General features: G+C 53.6%; 1 protein-coding gene across 4 annotated transcripts in view; it reads right to left on the bottom strand.

Annotated features, from left to right (window-relative positions):
- PLCG1 (phospholipase C gamma 1) overlaps nt 1–13,571 on the bottom strand; it is a 36,269-nt gene extending 22,698 nt beyond the window's left edge. For 2 of the 4 annotated variants that reach the window (XM_072801024.1, XM_072801025.1), the window contains exon 1: nt 13,328–13,571. In XM_072801024.1, the coding sequence (XP_072657125.1) occupies nt 13,328–13,544 (217 nt within the window). In that variant the 5' untranslated portion in view covers nt 13,545–13,571. The remainder of the gene's footprint in view (nt 1–13,327) is intronic. The other 2 variants (XM_072801026.1, XM_072801027.1) reach the window with 2 other exon arrangements.
- Nucleotides 13,572–14,070: the final 499 nt, after the last annotated feature.

Below are 14,070 nucleotides of genomic sequence, written 5' to 3'. Positions count from 1 at the left end.
TGGCCAATTCCTCGCCCCCTACCCCTGCCACCCCTACACACAGGTTCCTGCACGGTGCCCCAAGGGTAGGGCAGACACTGCACCCCAGAGCCCCCTTCAGAGGGAGCCAAAAACAAAGGGGCTCTGTCCCCAGAGTAGCTGTACCAACTAGAAGATACAGCTTTTATAGAGCCCTCAGACCTGTGAAGGGAAAGGAGGCAGTAACCCAAGGAGAAACAAGGACAGAACCTAGACACAGGTGGGAAAAGAACCTAGCACAGCTGGAAGCAGTGGCATCGGATGCGCCAGTGGTTCCTATGCTACCCGAGGCCTCTGGAAGGAATGAGAGACCCCCCAACCCACGCACACACTCCCCACTGTCCATTTCCCTCTCTGTTCTGAGACTATGACCTTCCCCCTCCCTCCCTTCCAACAGAAACAGAAGCAGCTCCCAGATCTCACCAGAGAAAGTCAAAAGTGGAGGGTGGGTAGCTACCTACCTCCATTTTACAGACAAGGTTCCTAGCAGAGAGACTTGGGGTCAGAGGGTTATGCAACAAAGAAAAGGTGAGGATGGGACTTATCTCCTTCCTATTCCTGTGTAGCAGCAGAGGAGAGAGGCCACAGCCCCTTCCCATGGTGTACACAAGGAAAATCTGGCTAAACCCTGGGAGTCCAGGGTGTACCAGGGCAGAGCTCAGCATCTCCCTCTCTGGCTGGGGTTTCCTCAGTCACTTCTCCCTCAGCACCTGACTGAGAAGAACAGCCAGGCCTGACCCAGCATCTGGGCCTTCTCCCACCTTGATAAACAGGAAAAAGTCATTCAGACAGCTGGATGGAGGTCTGCAGGGTCCTCCTACATGGGACCTTGAACCTGTATATACTAACTGCTTCAGGTTACAGCTGTAAAGGATCCTTGCCAGCACATGACTCATCTAGAGTCTAGATTCTAGATGAATCTCCTCTTTGGAGCAATGAGAAAATGGAGGCTCCAAAGGGTCTTGACCCAGTCACATGGTGATTCATGGCAGAACTGGGACCCTCTGCATGGCCCCAGAGCCTTCACACTACCCAGGCAGTCTTGCCTATGACACTAGACTAATCCCACCCATTTCAGAGGTGGGAACAGCATGCCCAGGCCCCAAAGGAAGGAAGGGAAAGGAGGCCCCACCCAGAGAATGCAAAACCGGAAGAGAGTTGAGCAGTTGCCTATTATGCTTGTTCATTCATTCCATCATCTACTCAAACACATACCAGGCACCTATCTCCTTGATGTCAGGCCCTGGGTTGGGTCCTGGGTAAACAGAGATCAATAAGGCACTTGAGTTCCTGCCCTTCAGAAAAGCCCCTGGCTGGTGGAGGAAACAGATGGGGAAGTAGATAACTATGAGGTCGTGCAAAGATGGAACAACAGGGAGATGTCTGTGGTGCTGGAGCACAGAGAAAGTGAACTGCGCTCCTTGGGATTTCTCAGATTGATCTGCAGAAGGCTGGTCTGGAGGGCTGACCCACATGTCAGGCAGAGGGGATCGTGGAAGCCAAGGAATCACTGGAGTGGTTGGGCTGGGGGTGGGGGGAGGGTATTCAGCTTCATGGAAGAGGGAGAGGGACAGTGAGCCCACCCCGGCCTTTGATGCCACAGCAGGGGAAAGCTGGAGTACAGACAGGGGCTGGCCCCAGCTTTGCTGCACAGGCCTATGTAACCCCCCCAGGCAGTTCGTGGGTCAGCCCCCCAGGGCAGGGATCCTGTGCACCCTGACCTCTGCCTCCACCAAAGGCTGCTGTTGCCCAAGTATTTTCTAGATATCTTGTGTGTACCAGGGCCCCAGCTAAGGACAGGTAGAGGGCCAGTTCCTAGAAGTGTCCAGGATCTCAAAAGTCTAATGAAATGTGTGTCTCCCCACCACCAACACCCACACAATATATTTAGGGCAGGTGGGGAATAAGAACACTGAATGGAAGTCACTTTTCCATCCTCTTTCCTAACCCCGAGAGCAATCCACATGGTCAACCATACCCTCCCTCCTCCTTGAAGCTCTGCTCTTGGCTTCTCTCATGACTTCTTCTGGTTTCCCTCTTCTTCTTGGGCTTCAGGCCTATCTGCATTACATGCTGGCCTTTGTCAAGGCCGAGGCCAAGGTCCTCTCCTTTCCCAATGCTCTACCTCCTCCCAGTCAGTCGACAACGCCAACAGATTTCAGTGCCTCCTCTTAACAACCAGTACTCACCTCTAAGCTTCAGCTCCGTCAGTCCAACTGCCTACTTGACACCTCCACCTGCTCGCCTCAACAACACCTCAAAGTCAATCCCTTAAACCAAACAAACCAAACAGATTCCCTCAAACACACTCTTTAATACTCTCTCACCAAAACCCAGGCCTCCTGCCATACTTCTTGGGTCAGCTAACAGCATCACCCCCAAGTTATAAACAGGAAACTTAAGAACCATCCTTTAGCATCTCCTTTTCTCTCACCATCTCCAATCTAATCCTTGGACGAGCCCCCTACTACTGACTTTGTCATGACCATGTTTACTAAGCATTTAAATGAGTGGGAACCCTGTGTGTATTTTAAGGCTGTCTGAATGACAATCTTCTCCAAAAGAGTGTGAGCTCCTTGAGGGCAAGGGCCATGCCTGGTCAGCTTTAAGGTCCCACTCAGGGAATAGCAGGAAATGGAATACATTAGAAGATAGAAAAATCTGGGGTCTCCCTCCCCCAAGGAAAAAATAGGGGCCTCTGACTGAAGATCTAAGGAACAGGGGCTAAAGTGGGAGAACAGGGAGGGGACAGTAGAGGCCTCCTCTGCAGAGCTCCTTGGGAAGCCCCAGGCCAGCCCTGGCTCCCCGCCTCTTCAGTTTCCGAGTTACCACCACCACACACCCTGCTCCATCTTAGAGGCAGGAGGTAGGAGGGAGATGGTGGAGGTGCATGGGGGTGACACCAGCCCTTAACCTCCCAGCAGAGTCAACTTTGACCAGGAGGTTGGAGACCTGCTAAGCAATGAAGGAAGTCATGAGGGCAAGGTGTGGTCACCCAGACACCCTCTTCTGCACACCCCACTAGGCCTTTCCCATTACAGAGCTGCTGGGCCCAACCACCCTTCAGCATCTGGCCACACCAGCCCAAGCCAAGGCACTTTACTTGTCCTCCTTTTGCTTCCTGGGGAGGCAAGGCCCTGTTGCTTGATGACCTCACTCCAAGGTGACTGGGAACTCACTGCCTCCCCAGGAAGCCCAGCTAGGATTCTTCGAAGCTGCCTCCCCTGTCAAGAAGAATGACTACCTTGGGACTTCTCCTTCCTGATTTTAATTTCCTAAAATTAAATTTAGAGGGTAAATTTCCATTCTACCCTCTTAAGACAGTTTCTGGCCTCACCTCCCCCAATAAGCTCCTTGTTGCCTCCCACTCTAGCCTGCAGAGCTTCATCCTTCCAGTATGGGCCAATTCTCAGGCCAGGGACCAGGACATCCTTATGGAAATGGTACAGGCACCAGGTGTTCCATTGTCATTAGAGGGGATGTTCTCTGTATTTCACTGTCAGCCTCAAGAGGCCCCGAGTAAAATCCTTGACAAAGTGACATACATTACCCTTTTTTTTTTTTTAAGATTTTATTTATTTATTCGTGAGAGAGACAGAGGCGGAGACACAGGCAGAGGGAGAAGCAGGCCCCCCAGGAGGAGCCTGATGTGGGACTTGATCCCAGCTCTCAGGATCAAGCCCTGAGCCAAAAGCAGACACCCAACCACTAAGCCACCCAGGCGTCCCTACATTTCCCTTTCTAACCTCCTTGGTAGATGTGCTCAGTGTTTCTTTCTTTCTTTTTTCTTTTGTGTGTGTGTGTGTGTGTGTGTGTGTGTGTGTGTGTGTGTGCGCTCAGTGTTTCTAAGGCTGCTTTGGGTAGAATAACCAGGGTAGAAAGAGAAGAGCTGCCTCCTAACAGGGGAGGGCCATCAGGTGGAATGGGGGTAAGAGGTCTCCAGAGCCCCTGCGCCCCAGCTGACTTCCTGCCCCCAGCAGGCTGAAAAGCCTTTGGGACCTGTGGCCACCTCCTCTTCTCCTTCCCATAGTCACTCTATGAACTCGGCCCGCATTCCTGGGGCCTTGAGGCTGAAGTCACTCAGTCCCATGGGGTTAGAATTCACCCACCACACACCCATAGCTTAACAGCCAAAGGCCCAGTGTGGTCAATGCCCTACTCCCGCCAAGGACAAGGCTAAACCAAGGACACTGTGACCTGGAGGCATCCCTTAAACGAGTACTTCCCTCAGGACATTTCAGCTCAGCCATATCCCCAGGTGTCCAAGAAAACAGGAAGCTAACCCCAAAGTGAACAGCCCACCCCTACTGAGTTAGAATTAGATCTCACACAAACAAGTGGTCAAACTTGCTGTGGCCCAGCCCCTCACCAATCTCATCAGTGTTCACTGCCAGGGCTTGGAGCTTCCGTCAGACCACCCACTCTTCACCATGCCCACGCCTTGCTCCCAGGCACCTCACAGCCTTTGTACAGATTCTCTAACCAATGCTGGCTTGCCAGGCAGCAGGAGGAGGGACGCCACAAGGGCAGGATGGGCTGCGACAGAGAGGAAGCTGATTGTGTCTGGACCCTTAGGTTCTACAGTACTTCAGGCACAGCTGTCTCCTGCTGGCTCCCGGCTTTCATGGTTTTCTGCATGTTCTAGATTGCAAGCCTCCCAGGATCAAAGATCAAGCCACCTCCTTTTCTACCTTGCTAACCCCAGGCTCCTCTGTGCCAGGCAGGGGCTCAGAAATGGAGATGCCAGTCTTCTGCAAGAGAAAGCCCCGCCCATTTATTCTGCATCCTGAGTCCTGCTGAAGCCAGGGCCACCCGCCAACACCGGGAAGGGCCCGGAAGGAAGCAGCAGAGCCTATACACAAAGCCTACATGTGGCTATAAAAAGGAGCCCTCCCTGCTTCCCCCAGGATGGGCCCGGTTCCTAGGAGGTGATGAGTGGGGGAGAGAGCTAGTACTTGTGCCTGGGCATACAGCCACTGCAGCCTCTTAAAGGCTAGCCAAGCACCACCTCGAAAGGAACTAGTGTTACAAGGAGAGGAGGGAGAATGTTAAGAACTAAGTGAGGATAGCAAGCAGAGACTCTCAGAGCCCCATCTCCTGGGACCACAGACTCCCCAAAGCAACCACGTCCCCAATGCCTCTTCCCTCAACTCCAGAGTATCCACAGAAGGCCCCCTCTCCCATAGTTCTCTACCTCTCCTGAGGCTCCCTGTGAAGACAGCAGCATTATCTAGCCAAAGAGCTCTAAGAATGCTGTGAGGAGGCAATGAGAGGCTCTACCTCAGGGGTGACAGCAAGAGAGCTGTGACTGTCACAAAGTAGGCTCAGGAGCAGCTCAAGGTGGGGCACAGCAGGGAGATGACAATTAGGCAGAGGCACAGCTAGCATACCTTAAGCCTAAACACAAAGGTACCTATTGCAGAGAGCCCAGATACGAAGGCAGCAGTCTATCTGCCACAATAGCATAGCCACCCACGCCACTGCCCACACCAAGCCATGGAAATGAAGGTCTCCCCAGCCTCTGTTGTCCGAAGCCCTCTCCAGCCTAGTTTGTCGAGTGTTTAGGCCCTGCACCAGGAGTCTGACTCAGAGCCACTAAGGCCATTCTCTAGGAATAAGTGGAGTGGCTTGTCATGGTCACACACATGTAGTATAAGTGAAAAATGAGCCTCAGCTGTTGTCTGCAACTGAGAGATCTGGGGTTGCTCATTATCAGAGCACATCCTCACCTCTCCTGACAGAACAGCTTCTGGTTGGTTTTCTCCATGGCACTCTCCAGGCCCTGTAAATACTTTTTCTGTCTGGCTGCTGCTGTCTTTTCTGGCTATACCTATCTTAATCTTTATATTTATTACTGGACTCTGTGGTGCCTGGCATGTCAACAAATGCCAGAGTCCAAAGCCAGGGAAGCACAGCGGTGTCTAGTCTGTTCAGTGTGCCACAAAAGACCCAAGAAGGTTGGGGTTTGGGAGTTCTTTATTGTTTCAAGGAAAGAGTAGTTACAGTGATAAAGCACACCGGGGCACAGGCCTACTACCACTTGAACAAGCCAGAGGTTGCAGTTCTCATGTCCAGCTTACCAGGCCCAACACACAGAAGCACACCCACAGTAAATACAGGCAAATGAAGCAACACGATGGATGAATGTATGCACTTGAACTTGTCATCAAGGATCCTGGAGAGGCCCTTCTCAGAGTACCATGAGCATGGCGCCCCAGGTCTCCAGGTCCCTGCAGAGGCTCAGGTGCAGTCATCATCATGAACAGTAACAAGTCAGAGCAGGGCTCTTCTGTCCCCCTACCTCAGATCACCTGCTGCCTTCACCCCCAGCAAGAGTGTGGGAAAGCTTCTTGATGGGAGTGTCAGGTAAGATGAAGGCAGCAGATAACCTAGAGGCAGAGTCTAGGTCCAGTTTGTCCACAGACAGAAGCCTGGGCTAGTCAAACAGCACACTGGGCCAGAAGGCAGAGTGGAGATCAGATCACTCTGTCCACATAAAAAAAACATGCTGGTCCTATCTTCTTGTCATTTTCTCAAGAGTAGAAAAATAACCCAAATATTGTAGTGGGAATCAGAGATCCTAGGCTCTGATCCCAGCATTGCCATAAACTTGTGTGACCTTACCCGGGGGAACCTTGGTTTCTCATCTGTAAGAGACGGCTAACCATTTTTGCCCTCCCTTGATTCATGGAGCTGTGGCAGCACTCAACACCACAGATGAGAATATGTTCCATGAACTCTACTGCACTAGGAGAAATATCGGATTTTCCTCATGCCCCAGCCCTCTGTGCACAGACTCGGAGGGAACAAAGAAAACAAGCAGGAAACAGACTTCTAGCCCAGACTGTCAGAAGAGCCACCAGTGGCCACACCTGGTGGTGCAAAGAACTGGAGTTCTGGGGATGCCTGGGTGGCTCAGTGATTGAGCATCTGCCTTTGGCCTGGGTCATGATCTGGGGTCCTGGGATCGAGTCCTGCACCGGGCTCCCCACGGGGAGCCTGCTTCTCCCTCTGCCTGTGTCTCTGCCTCTCTTTCTCTCTGTATCTCATGAAAAAATAAATAAAATATTTTAAAAAAAGAAGGAAAAAAAAAAAAACTGGAGCTCTGTAGTTAGCTAAGGTGAAAGCAAAGTAAACAAATACTTATTAACTGCCCATGAGTGCGAAATGCTGTGCAGAGAGCACTTTCATATGAAATCTCTTACTGTCCTATACGACCTCATTTCACTATTTTAATATACAGCTCTGTGAGGAAGAAATTACTTTTATAGCTGAAAATCAGTTCCAGATAGGTTAAAGTTACTCATCCAACGTCCCAAGAAGAGCTGAGACTCGAACCCAAATCTGACCCTCGCCACAAATTTTCAGTCATATGGAGCCCAATTACCAACAGCTGCTTGAGGCCACTCATCACCTTGGCTCTGCCTAGTCTTATCATCTGTTACCATATTGCTCTGAGTTCCCTCCAGGGAAGCACGGGGACCATGCTTCTCTGAACAAAGCATTCTGCACGGAGCACCAGCACATTCCCCTCCTCCTCTCTCATCCTCATTTCTCCCCAGACTCTCCTCCGAGTCCCCACTGACTTCTCCAGTTCTAAGGGAGTAGAGACCGGGAGGAAAAGTCTCCCATCCCCTCCTATCAGGCGTTTGCAACATTAGGTAGGTCTCACTTCCTCCAACTTATCCATCTCTGACCTCTTTGAAACCACATCAGAGGAAAGATTACAGAATGGGAAGAGGTGCCATGAGTTAATGAAGAGTGATACAAACAGTGACAGGAGAGGCAGAGACTGGTCTTATCATACTGAGGTGATGGCATTAAAGCATGTCCTAGAAGAGAGGGGTCTTTAACCAATGTGCTCAGATAGCATTTATCAGGGCAAGACACGGGGAAATAGGCCAATATGATACCATAGCAGCTGCTTTCAGCCAGCTGCTGTGTCACCTTGAAAAGTCAGCAGCTGGAACGAGCCCCCTGACAACAGCGGGGCTGCTGAGAGCTTGGAGTGAGAAAGTGGGTGGGCCTCTTCATCTCCCAATCAAAGGCTTGGTGGCCAGGCTCCAGCCCCTCAATGTGACAGGTACATGGGCTCCCTTCACTACTGGGTCCTCCTGGGGAACTTAATCTTCATCCTCCTCTGTCAGAGCTCCCAACACACCATACTCCATGTGAAGCACTCTATGAAGATTTTCCTCAATCTTCAAAAAACCCTTATGAGACAAACTGTTACTATACCCCCTTTTTGTAGACAAAGAGCTCAGAGAGAAAATCACACACTCAAGATCACAAAGCAAGTTAAGTGGCACAACCTACTCAGTCTGAGTTCAGAACCCAAATGCTAAACTACTGTGCTCCACTGGCTCATCTCTCAGGACCCACCCTCCACCTCTGCTGCATCCCTGCCCTGCCTGAGAGGAAGTCTTGCCCCTGCTCATCAGCTCTCTCCTGCAAACTGCAGTGGCTTTACTGGTTTCCCTCACCCTCTCCCAGATAAAATGCAAGACAGCCCTCCTTGAGCCTCTGCTGACAGAATAGAGTATAACCCAAGAGCATGGCACCCTGTGGCCTTCCCTAAACTGCTCCCAACGAGCCCCAGCCTTACCTCTACCGCACTAAATACATACCTGAACCTGCACAGGGATCCCCCATGTTCAACCTGGGCACAGGCAAGTTCCTCAATCAGTCAAGGAACAGCTCACAAGTCACCCCGCAATTCCCCCCGTGCCCCCCAGCAGCTCTGAAGCCTGACCTGGCTCTCTCCTCTCAACCACAGCTCACTAAGACAGCTCACTACTATGCACTCACAGGGCTCTTGGTATAGACCTTTATTATGGTACATACCACACACATGGTTATAATTATATGTTCCCAATTCTGTCTCTTCCAAGAATGTGGGAGTTCCTCAAGGGCACAGTCCATGTCTTATTCACCTTTAGTGCCTAGCACTGGGCAAATAGGGGTGTTCAAACAGTATTTATGGAACAAATAAATGCCCCTCATTTCAAGAAACTACACAAAACAAGGTTAGTGGCCAAGATCTCTGGCCAGTATACACACATACACAGACACACAAACACACACACATTGTCTTGAACCCAAGTCAGACTGACTCTAGGCACAAATCTCCAGTTACTGTGGGTCAATTACCTAAACTGCTCACAGCCATTCTTTATCCTTGGCTCTGCCTAGAGTCTGGTCACCTGTTACTATACTGTTCTCAAGGACACCACCCCACCCCGCCCCCTGCAGAGGAAAGCATGGGCACCATGCTTCCCTGAACAAAGCACTCCACAAGGTATGCAAGAACATTCCCCTCCTCCAATGCACCCCCACTTCTCTGGGACTCTCCTCAGCTGGAGGTGTGTGTGTGTGTGTGTGGTGGGGGGGCAACATTGGGTGTGCTCAGCTTCTCTAGTCATCTGTGCAACAGGCTCCTTTCGCAGGTTCACAGGAAAGAGTGCCCCAGCTGGAGGGGGTGCACTGGCAGAGCTGGTCTGGAAACCCACACACTGGAGCAAGGCTTGGGTGTTGAGGAAACACTAGGAGGTCTGACTTCCCCTGGAAAAACTATAGTCAGACAGGAAACACACAGGCAGGGATGGCTAGCTTTGCAGATCCGGACACGTGTTTTTGCCCCTTTCCCACTGGGAGCAATCAGCCAGTACAAAGAAAACCCCTGCGACACCCGCCTGCCTGCCTCAGGGACCTCAGGCCCAGGCGGCAGAGCAGGCTTCACAATCTGTCTCCTCATCAGCCTGACAGCCACAGAGGTCAAGCCCCAGACAACTGGCCCCAACATCACCTTCTGAGCCTGACTGCCTTGTCTGGGCAGTTTGCGCTCTTCTGCCACCAGTACCTCCCCACCCCATCAAAGGTACGACTAGGAATTATTGTCTGTTTTAGTTTCCTTGAGGGGAAGGACCTGGTTTTCATTCACCACCTAAGGGGGCCCAGCATCTAGAAGAGTAGGGAAGGATCAAAGAGGAAAGTGTGAGCCTTCAAAAGTCCTCAGTGATGAGCATGGCTGTCACTCAGAGCCCTCCATGGAGCCTCCACCTAGGCCATGATGCCCACAATGACTTTTGACTGAATCTACTCACCCCAGAAAGGCATCAGAAGGAAAAGTGTAGAGCCAGAACCTAGAGAGGCTAAGGGTCTATAATGCAGGTCCAGGCACAAAAATTTCTCCTTAGAGGAGCAACAGAGACAACTAGGCATGTGGCCTGAGGCCCAGGGGCAGCACAACCCTGGAGCTGAGAGTCCTCTTGGGATGGCCAGTCAATGACTGGGGAGCTGGGTCCAGTTGAGGCTGTCACATACTGGTACTATGATCCCATGGCAGACACAGCCCCCTACCTCCAGGACCCTTGTGAAGATTAGCCAAGAAAATATGCCGAAAAGTCTCTGTAGCAGTGAACAGGAAGTAATTGCTTTGTATTCACTTAAGTCAGTATCTGCAACATAAAAAGCCAAACATCAACCTGGTTCCTGTCACATCACCAGGACAACTAGTACCAAAGCACTTCCCCACCCCTCTTTTAAGCCAAACTACCATCCTAGAAATCAGCAAGTGCCAGCCCCACTTCACAAGCGATAAAGTGAGAAGGGATGGGGTTAGGTCAGAATGAGGTCTGACACGTTGAGTGCTGCGCATTTCCTTGAACCACAGCATCCCTCCTGCAGGTCCACAGTGCCTCTCTCTCCTTGGCCAGACTACAAGCACTACATGGAACCCTGGCAGAGTCAGCAGGAAAAGGCCAGATGGTAGGGGACACAGCTGGCAGCCCAACCTTCCTCAGAGCCTGTGGGGGGGGGTAGGGTAGGGGGGCTGCAAGGATCAGAAGTCACCAACAAAGTATACCACGAATGGGCAGAAGTGGGCGAGCTTCAGTGAGAAGCTCCATTTACAATGTGTGAACCCTACACAAGCATCTACTAGCATTTTTACTCAGACTCCTTCAACCTGGGCCTCCAAAATCAAAGGGCCAAGGCTCCTATATTCTTTGCCTACACTTGCAGCTGATGAGATCACTGAATCTGTATTTCTCTAGCTGACCTACCCTGGGAGCTGGGGGCCATAGGATCCCCTGCATTCCTGTCACCAACCCCCAAAGACCTGAGACACCACGGACTAGACTCACTCTTCCCCACATCCCTCTGTTCAGGCCCCAACTTACAAATAAGTCAAGTCACACCCGAGAGTCAGATGTGCAAATCTCTCTAGATTTACTCCATGATTTTACTGTCATGTACTATTCTACGTATGATAGGTGGGTGGGTGAGGAGAGGAGTTAAAGCAAAACAAAACCATTTCCTCCCTTTAAGTGAAATGTGAACTTGGTTCCCATCCTCCTCCCTCCCTATACCCTCATGCTCTCCTACAGCCATAGTCCACCTCCCTCAACATTCATAGTCCAGGATGGAGGAGGGCAGTCACACTCTTTTACTTCTATTGTTATTATTAAAAACAGCTCACACTTATTAAACATTTACAATGTATCAAGCACTGTGCTACATGTTTTACACCAATTCTCATTTAATCTCCAGAGCAACCATATATAGCATATATTTTACCATTCCTACTCTATAGATAAACTAAGCTCAGAGAAAATAAGTAACTAGCTAGATAAGCAAGTGGCCCACAACTAATCAATGGGCTTCAAATCCAGCCTTGTCTTCAACCACAGAGCTGCACGTACTGCCTGCTGATCACATGCATGGTTTGAAGTGCAGTCTGTTACCCAGGAAATCTCTACTGGGGAACCTCTGGTCAGTGCCACCAACTGAGCAGAGCATAGGGAGCACTATAAAAGCAAGGAAGAGGCTGTGCCTGGAAGTCTTGATGCCTGGGTGAAGTCCCCAGGACTATCTATCTGGCTCTCTGCAGTGTCTATCATTCCACAATTTTGGAATCCAGTCTCTCGAATCACTAAAATCTTCTCTCCATAGCTGGCAGGGCTGATGGAGGCACAGCGGAAGGCAGTTGCCATTTCTGAGTTCAGCAGCTGTATCAGATCTGGAGTTTGTAGTTGAGGGTGGCTGCTTCACCACAAGACTTTCCTTCCTCCCAATCTCCTCACCCATCTACACACATGTACACGATACCCAAGGTCTGTAGGGCCTTCCCATGGGGGTGTCACTTCCTGACGCCCCTCCTCCACATGGACCTAGTTCTGAGTCTCTGGGGGGAGTCCTTGCAGGAAGCAACCCACAACCTAGGGTTGCAGACACACTACCTCTCACACTTGAAGGTGGGGGAATGGAGGGCAGAGCTGGGTGCCCACCCGGCCACAGCACAGGGATGCATTAAGTGTAGTAACACTGAAAGGATCTGGGCTTTTTCAAAATCCCCAATTCCCTCCTCCTGAGATCTGTCCCAAAGCAGCCAAGTTCAGGCCTGAGAAGGCCAAGCAGCAGGAAACCAAAGGTAGCCGCTCCCAGCTCCCCGTGGCCACGCAGCACAGGACGCAGGACACAAAGGGCTAGACCCAAAATTGGCTGCACACTCTCGAAAGTACCTGACTCTAAGGCACGGAGGGTGGCCTTTCTGGGCCACGCTCTTGAGGATGTGCTTCCAAGGGTAAGAGAAGCCTGGCCTCTTTACCAAGAGTCCGGGTCCTGGCTTTGAGTGTCGGCCCACCCACGCAGACCTCTAAAATTCAGCTTCGAGACAAAAGCAGCAGCGGGAAAAAGCAGCCGCTGCCTTCCCTCAGGCTTTTCCAAACCAAACAAGACCACCTTGCACCCTCTCCGAGAGGGAGAGAGAGAGGAGAGGGGGGCGGGGGGGGCAGGCCCGGCTCTGACCCAAAGCCAGCCCTACCCCAACATCTGCCTAAATTCTACTCAGGGAACCCAAAGGTTCCTTTGCAAATGGAGCCCAGCCCGGGGGGCCCAGAAAGTTTCACCACGACTACTCTTCTGGGGAAAAAAGGTGGTGGGCGATGACCGTCCGGCCTGGCCCCCGATTCTGGGGCCGGGTGGGCTGCCGCCGCCTGGGCTTCCCTCGCCCCAGTCACCAGCACTGCCGGGGGGGGGGGGGGCACCCCCGACGCCTGCCCCGCCGGCCCCAACCCGCTGGGATTCTTAGGCCTCCGGGCGCAGCGCCTGGAGCACCCCCCGGGCTGGGGGAGGGGGTGTCCTGTCAGGTGACGGAGGACCACCGGGGCCGGGGCGGGGGCGGGGGCGGGGCCCGGAGGCTGCGGGGGAGGGCCCCAAAGTTCACCCAAGTCACTCCAGAGGCGGCGGGGCGCGCGGGAGCGGGAGCGGGAGCGGACTCGCGCGGGCCCCAGGGAGCGGGCGCACTTACTGGCCCCCTCGATCTTGTCGGCGCCACGGCTCCACGTGATCTGCCGCGTCTCCAGCTTGACCTGGAAGGTCTTCCGCTCCGGCCGCTGCGACTTCTTGGAGTAGAACAAAGTCATGACGGTGCCCACCTCGAGGCTGCGGCAGAGGTGCAGCACCTCGGCGTCCGAGGGCGCGCCGGGCCCGCAGCCGTTGGCGCAGGGGGAAGCGGCGCCCGCCATGGCTCCGGCGCTGGGGGCGGAGGCCCGGCCGGCGGGAGCAGGCGGCGGCGGCGGCGGCGGCGGCGGCGGCGGCGGCTGAGGCGGCTGAGGCGGCCCGCGAGCGGGCCCGGCGGCGGCTCCTGCGGGCGGAGACGGGGCGGGGCCTGAGGCGGGGGGCGGGGCGGCTCCTCAGGCCCCGCCCCGGCCCGCGCGCCGGGAACAAAGGCGCCCGCGCGCCCGTGGAGAGGACCCCCGCCCGCCTCCCGCCGCGCCTGCGCCCCGCGACCCCCGGACAGGCCCAGGCAGGGACGCGGGGCGCAATGGCGGCGGGGGCGCGCCCGCCGCTCGCGCTCCCGCGGCTCCGTCCGCCGCCCTCCTCACGCCGCCCCGGCCGGCCCCGTCACGCGGCGGCAGCCCCGCGCCGGCCCGTCAGTCAGTCGCACACGCACGGGCGGTCGCCCGGCCCGCTGTCCCGCACAGGCCCGGCCGCAGCCGCTCCCTCAGCCCGCTGCCCGCGCGGCGGCCGGGAGGAAAGGTGAGGGTGCAG

The sequence above is a fragment of the Canis lupus genome, chromosome 26 (assembly GCF_048164855.1).
Source record: "Canis lupus baileyi chromosome 26, mCanLup2.hap1, whole genome shotgun sequence".
NCBI lineage: Eukaryota > Metazoa > Chordata > Mammalia > Carnivora > Canidae > Canis > Canis lupus.
This window is presented reverse-complemented; position numbering and strand designations above follow the sequence as displayed.